The sequence below is a fragment of the Stegastes partitus genome, unplaced genomic scaffold (assembly GCF_000690725.1).
Source record: "Stegastes partitus isolate 25-593 unplaced genomic scaffold, Stegastes_partitus-1.0.2 Scaffold1124, whole genome shotgun sequence".
NCBI classification, from domain to species: domain Eukaryota; kingdom Metazoa; phylum Chordata; class Actinopteri; family Pomacentridae; genus Stegastes; species Stegastes partitus.
Window position 1 is genome coordinate 236821 of NW_007578855.1, and position 7196 is coordinate 244016.

At 40.9% G+C, this 7196-nt stretch overlaps 1 protein-coding gene and 1 long non-coding RNA gene across 2 annotated transcripts in view; one reads left to right on the plus strand and one right to left on the minus strand.

Moving 5' to 3' along the window:
- Positions 1 to 3799, plus strand: part of LOC103368123 (interferon-induced very large GTPase 1-like) — a 24896-nt gene extending 21097 nt beyond the window's left edge. Inside the window, 1 exon segment of the mRNA XM_008296380.1 lies at positions 2109 to 3799. Within this exon segment, the coding sequence (XP_008294602.1) occupies positions 2109 to 2797 (689 nt within the window). The 3' untranslated portion in view covers positions 2798 to 3799.
- Positions 3800 to 5573: 1774 nt separating this feature from the next.
- On the minus strand, positions 5574 to 7196 carry LOC103368120 (uncharacterized). Its single transcript, XR_520758.1, has 3 exons — positions 7122 to 7196; positions 6979 to 7018; positions 5574 to 5778 (listed from the first exon to the last, which is right to left on the minus strand). It is a non-coding gene; the product is annotated as an uncharacterized LOC103368120 (long non-coding RNA).

Consider the following 7196-nt stretch of genomic DNA (forward strand, 5'->3'; position numbering starts at 1 on the left):
CCAGACCAACAACAAATGTTGCCAGTTCATTGTCGTGGTTAGAAGTGGCTTTACCTGCTAACTCAAGTGCACGCAGTCCTTCAGTGTCCACCACTAGAATGTAGTCAAACCTGAAGCCCTTCTTGAGCTCCTCTGACACTTTGACCAGCTGCATGAAGGCACCCTTGGTGCACCTGCCGGCACTGACAGCAAACTGCAAACCAAACATGGCATTTAGCATCGTTGACTTTCCACTGCTTTGTATGCCCAAAACTGACAACACAAACACCCTCTGGTCTCCCAGTTTCTTGATGACTTCATCTAAAAGAGCAGAGAGCCATGTCAAAGGCACATGACCTGCATCACCGTCCATCAGCTCCATTGGGTGTCCCGATATCATCAGATCTGCTGCCAGCTCAGGGTATCTGGACCAGTTATTCTGTCCACTGGTTCCTGGTTTTTCCTGAGATTTATGGGCTTCGTAGATCTGTCCCATTTCTCGAAACATGTGCTCCAAGCCAAAGGTGGCTGACTGCAGGTTGTTGGATATTTGTTCAAGCTCCTTTTGTTTCCTTATTAACAGAGCAGATTTGTCTTTCTTTTTCTTCAGATCCAAGACCTCAGACCACTTTTCATCATAGCTTTGGAGAATTGAAGAGAGATCATCTGTGGAGAGGGCATCTATTAAGATCTGAGTCCACTTCAGGTAGTACTCTTTGTCTTTTGACGGCAAAGACGAGAGGCTATCAGTGAATGGCGTCATCAGTTTACTGAAGGAAGCTTTGCTGCATTGATCCAGTCGTATTTCCATCAGTTCCTGTTCCCTTCTACTTTTCTCTTCCTCAATGTGTCCTTTGAGATGATACAGTTCTTTGTTAATTCTGCACCACTTGTGCCACAGTTGGCCTTGGCAAGGAAGAAATGTGTCTTTGATATTCGAAACATTTGTCCCCTGAAGCACATGAAGTGTTTCCATTGCAGCAGATTTGCCTTTTTGGCAGACTGTGTCATCTTCATCCACTCTGATTCCAGAGATCTCGGCCATAGACTCCAGCTGGAAGGACGTGTGTGGTCCAGACAAAATCTTTCCAATAAGTCCTTTTAGTTCTTCTGAAACATCTGACTGACTTCTGTCTTTCAGGCCCATTTTGTATTTTCCCTCTTTAATCTTACGTGCACCACAATCACTGTCAGCAACAAGGATAATGAGGGGCTTTGGAGACTTGTGAAGGACTGAGATGACTTTGGTACTTTTCTGGCTTTTTTCCAGAGTTGGTACAAGAACAACATTGATTGAAGATCTTTCAATCAGTATTTCACGTTGTTTTTCCATCAATAGAGCATCTCCATGAAGATTGCAGAAGGCAATGCAGTCAGTGAAGGAATCATTGGATCCTGCAGCAGGGCAGTACCAGGCAATCTCTGCCACACCTTCCATTAAATGGCGAGTTTTGGTGCTTCCTGGACAGTTTCTGTGGAAGAACGTGTTGTGACGCTCGTTGATCAAAGTGTTCATCAGCTGAGATTTAGACACAGAAAGTGAACCAAGGCGGAAGAAAGACACCATGGACGTTTCAGCTTTGCAGATCGGCATGTGCTTCATGGTGACACTTTGTGAGCCATCTTTGATTTGAGTTATCTTCCATGTTTTTATGATTTGTCTGAATGCCCACAAAGGACATTCAATGTCCATTGTGACTGGGTGAGGAACAAGCAAAGGTAAAGCGTACTGACACTGAGATAACTTTGTCATGAAGTTCTGCTTCAGAAAGCTGTTGGAGCAGTGGAACACTGCCATTTGAACATCCATTGGATGCACCTGAGTCTGTGTTGACTGATCAGAGTCTGTATCATTACTAAAAAGAGCATCAAAGTCATCTGTGTCATCATTGTCAGACACTGGCAAAGCGTGTGAAGATCCCGGCTCAGGACTGTCTTGTTTTACAGGAATATATCTGGCTCTGTAGTCTAACATCATTAACCTCTGAACAAAGGTATTAGCGAGATCTTTCTCAGATATGTCATGGCTGTGTGTCACACGTTGACCTATTTGAAGAAAGTCTGCTGGTGACAACTTGTGTGGAAATCTGTCTTGAAGGTGAAGTCTGCTGAGCANAAAGTCAAAGAACAGGAAGGAGACATAAACATGTGGGTGGAGGAATTTTCCAGTTTCCTAAAAGATGATCTGACACTTGGTACCATTAGCTGTCAAAACTTCAGGGACATAAACAATTTTGACTTTCTGAAAGATGAGATAAAGAAAGGCCTTGCTTCCATCATTCAGGAGATGAGTCTCATCTCACTGGATAAGATGAAGGAATTCAGGCAGCAACCTGATCAAATCCTCATTGATCAGCTGTGTAAGTGCTGCTGGGTGACGTGTCCATTCTGTGCAGCTGTTTGCACCAACACCCTGGAAGATCACAGTCCTGATGACCACAGCGTCCCTTTTCATCGATCCACTGCAGTGAATGGTGTGCACTACAGAAACACAGTGGAGATGTCTGTTGAATTCTGCACAACAAAAGTTGCAAGTGACAACAGGTTTTACCCTGATGGAGAGTCAGAAAACTCCATTCCTTATAAAAAGTACCGAACTGCTGGACCAAGGTACGCAAACTGGAGAATTACCCCTGATGAATCGAAGCTACCATACTGGAAATGGTTTGTGTGTCGATTTGAGAAGCAGCTGGAGAAGCACTATGGTTTAAAGTTCGAGGGTGATGGACGAATTCCCAGCGAGTGGAAAACACACAATAAAAAAGACGCTATTAAAAGTCTGGGTATACCGGAAAAAAAAAAGTCTTCGTCTGGATGAAATGTTCAAGCTGTGAGTGAGTCGACACAATTACAACAGCTAGAAAAACACATTCTGATTCGTGAAACATTTCTGAAATCAGAGTCAACGCTCTCCTTCAGACAGGTCACCTGACCGCTCAGCTCATCTCGATAGGAGGCAAGAACATAGTTTGATCCTCATATTGATAATTATAGTCTGTGTGCAAAGATCAAACAAACTGCCACAAAAGTCAGATTAAACAATCTCCTGCTTTCACTGCTTTTAGAATTAGAAGTTAATGAGTCATTAAGTGTTGATTATTAGACCGGTAAACAAAAACTGGTTTGCTTTATTCAAATTATCACTTAAATAGAAAAGTAATACAGTAGTGATCTGATAAATAGTGAGTCATTAAAACCAATATATTAATGTCAATATTAAACCACTGTGTCATCGATAAAGCTGGTGTGTGAAGATCTCTAAGAAAAAAGCTTCAATGAAGGCAAAGCAGAAATCAATATGGTGATTTTTCCTCTTATTTGTTATGAGAAATACAAAGAGGACTGATGTGTTGCCTGTAAATATGAATACTTTTTGTTTTGTTGTATCAGAATATGTGAAGTTTAAAGCCAAATGCAATGTACTGATAAAACACAGGTTGGCCAATGGGTGGTTGGTGCTGCTGGCTTTTTATTATAAGGAATGTAAGGCTTATATCTGTATAACTACCTTTAAATAACATCAAACATTTATTGTGTGTTTGTGTTTTTCTCCATTTTAAGTTGAAACATGATGAACAAAATAACAAACTGTTGTGTTAACCTCCATTCAGTCGGCCTGTCATCATATTCACACCTTTTGTTTTGTTTGGTTCATCAGAATCTTGCTTTGTTGAACTTTGCTGAAGTCCAGCCTGAATATGAAGAAACTGAAGAATGTTATCATTTACTTCACTGTTCATTCAGAAATGTTGATTTGATCTCCTGTTATTCACAGTTTTTGAAGAGTGATAATAAAATAACTGCTTCATATCTTCTGAAAGACCAGGTTTCTTTGTGTTTCTGGAAAACTCTCATTTTACATATTTAAGACCGTAGAACATAGTGCATGTTAGCCTCACATGTCAGGGTTATTCCAGACTATCACGTCAGACTAATCTGTGCATCGGCCTTTAAAAACATTATTCTATACACAAAGACACTCTTTCCTTTATATTGTAGAAACAGCTTTCAACTGGAGCTCCTGTGCTACTGAAAAATGGCACTTCAAAATGTTTTAGCACATATATGGACTTCAGTTGTGAATCTTGAGCTTCTTCATTAGTTTGTATGTTGTATTGCTGTGACCAGAGAGTCCTCAGTAGAGGGACATAGATGTCCAATGTATGCATGTTTACCTGATTCTGATCCAATAAGGGTTCCTGTCTGATTCTAATAAAATAATGTGTTTATTTCACACCTTTTCCAAGTTATAATGGATGTAAAATTTGTGATTGAGACCTTCAGTGTGACCTTGACCTTTGTCTCAAGGTCATGTGTCACATCACCAGTTTAGAGGCCTCCAATGTCCTCCTAAGTCAGAACACTAGACTCGTGTCTTCTTCTGCATTTTCAGTCACACGGAGCTGTTTTGGGAAGTGTGACCTTTGACCTCTGTAGCGGTCATCAATGCATGTATTGACCCCAAAATCTAATCACTCTGAGAAGGGACCACACTGAGGTCATAGATTTTATTCCAGTTATTTACCTTCAGTGTTTGCTCTACATTCATTAAGGAGCAGTGGGCCACCATTCCTAAATCCTAGCTGCTGCTACTTCAAATTTCTGTTTTTTTTTTTTGTTTTTTTTTTTATGTTGCAAATACACCACCACAGCATGTCTCCCCCTTCAAAGAATAGAATAGAATAGAATAGAATAGAATAGAATAGACTTTATTTATCCCAGACCTGGGAAATTATTATAAACAGCAGCATCCAAAAACACAGAAAGAGGCACAGAAAATAACAATAACTGAGTAATATGCATTCAGTGTTGGCACACAGCAGGTTCAAGTCAGTCCACATCCTGGCTGAATGTGGGGAGAGCGATGTATGATTAAGGTCTCGTGAGATGACCATCACAGACTGAGGCTGTGATGTTTGCAGCTGGGACACTGAACTATGGATGAGCTCACAGGCTGCAGCAGCATCAGCCGACAGGGGGGTGGAACCTGCAACCGCCTCCCTCTACCTCGGCAGGTGAAACGACCGCAAACCAACCGCTAGTAGTTCAACATCCTTTGTGCAGCTCCGCTCTTTACCNTACAAGCAACTGTGTAAAGTGTTTCAGAATCTGTCTTTGGAAAACACAGGCTACAATTATTCAACTACATATTTTTAGGTTAAACAGGTTGAAAAGTAAAGCTTTGCTGTGTTAGTAATTCAAGTTCTGTACAAATGAAAGTCTCACCTGTCTCGACCCAGTTTTCTTTGTCGGATTTGTGGTCCAGGTTTTCTCTCTGCTCTTCATTTTCATCACACATTCGTCTCGTGAACTTCTGATTGTTTTCTGAGACCATGACATCTATTTTTTCCAGTAGAGCTATGATCTCTGTTTCATTCATCATGTCTCTTGTACATGTGTGGTACCTCTTCTCTGAAAAACTGCTATTAGCCTTCAGATCTGCCAGTGCACTTTGACAAGTTTCACCTTGTTTATGTGTCACAACTGTTATTACATAAGACAGCAGTGCTGCCTCAAAAATACTTTCTAAGTTTTGAATTGTTCCTTCGTATTGGCTGCTGTGCAGACCATTTGGCATCAGTAAGAGAAAGGCATCAATTTCCTGATTTAATGGGAGTTTGTCAATGTTTGGAGAAGCAAGCATGTTAATGACAGAGATGTGCCGACCACACAAATCATACAGTTTGGATGAAAACTGCTCCACATTTGTTTGCTCTTCGTGGTCAATCAAGAAGTTTTTTGGTCCAATTTCAATGGAATTAGAGTCACCAATTAACACAAGTGTGAGCACAGGCATCACTGAAACACACAAAAGAACATCAGTAGGTTATACTGCAAAGACTCTTGAAATGACATTGTGAAATACAGAGTTTGAAGAAATGAACAGCTGAAACATGTTTGTGATGGAACATCTGTAACAAAATGGATAACTGAGGAGAAAAACTAGCAGAGCTGCCTTACTGCACGATCCAATCCTCCGCAAAAGTTTCAAAAATTGCTTTTAAAAACGATAACCCGCAGATAGCAGAAGGAGAAGAGAAAGCTGACTGACAGGAGCGGCCAATGGCAGGCCTTTACCTGCAGCCTACAGCTAGTGAGTCAGATCTTACTTTACCCCACAACACTTCAGTGATTCCTGACCAAAAGTAGTTTTTCACTCAGCAATGCTTTTACGTTCCCTCATATTAAACTTTGCGTGACCAGTTTTGCATTTCCTCACAATGCCTTTGCGATTGCTTTCAATAAGTTTTGTGTTACATCATTGTTGCTGTACCTCACAATACTTCTGTTCTGTTGCAATACCTTTTGGGTTCCCTCACAATGTTTTTGTGTTTCCTTGCAGCACTTTTGCATTTAATAAGTTTTGCATTGTGTTGCAACACTCTTGACGTTACCTCACCATACTCCTTGTGTTCCCAGTTTGGTGTTACCTCACATTCAAGGTTTTTTAAATTAGCTGTTGTTGAACTGAAATGAGGACAGATTCAGCAACTGCATCGCTTATTTCTCACCTCAAATCTTTTCAGAAATACTTTTTGCTGAATAGTTTTTGTAAAAAAACCCAAAGTTTGCAGCCGAGCCGCCATGTTGGTTCACTGCTTGTACAGGACTGGTGTCTGGTGAATGGAAACGTGACCGTCATGTGACCACCTGGTGGCCCGCTAGTGCACGCCTGTCAAGCGGGCGATATTCAGAAGCAACGCATTGCCACGCAGGTAAAACTGCCCCTGTGGACACGTAGCATAGAGGGTCTTTTTACTGCTTGTTTATACAGAGGACTGAACTTTCAGTTCTGTTGCATCTATACAATGACAATAAAGATATATTGATTGATTTTGATATTGATTGACTGGACCAACACTGACTGTACGTATCAGAGGGAACGTAAAGAACAATGGAGAGAATGCAGAAGTATTTCAAGGTCAATGGAATCAAAAAGTTCTTGGCATGAACCTTAAGGGACTCCATAACAATTCATGTAAATGATTCAAATGTTACCTGAGTGTTGAGCTTGATGACGATCATTCACTGGACCACTCTATAAGAAAAATAAATAAAGTGACAGTAATTTTATTTGATGATTAGTTGTTTAGGTGAGTGAGGCTTACTGAGATCATTACGTGTTTAAAAGCTGCCTTTACCTTGGCTTTAGCTGCACTCTCCTCCAACTCAACTGCAGTCACGAGAAAGCAGAATGCAAACAGCTCACAGAACAG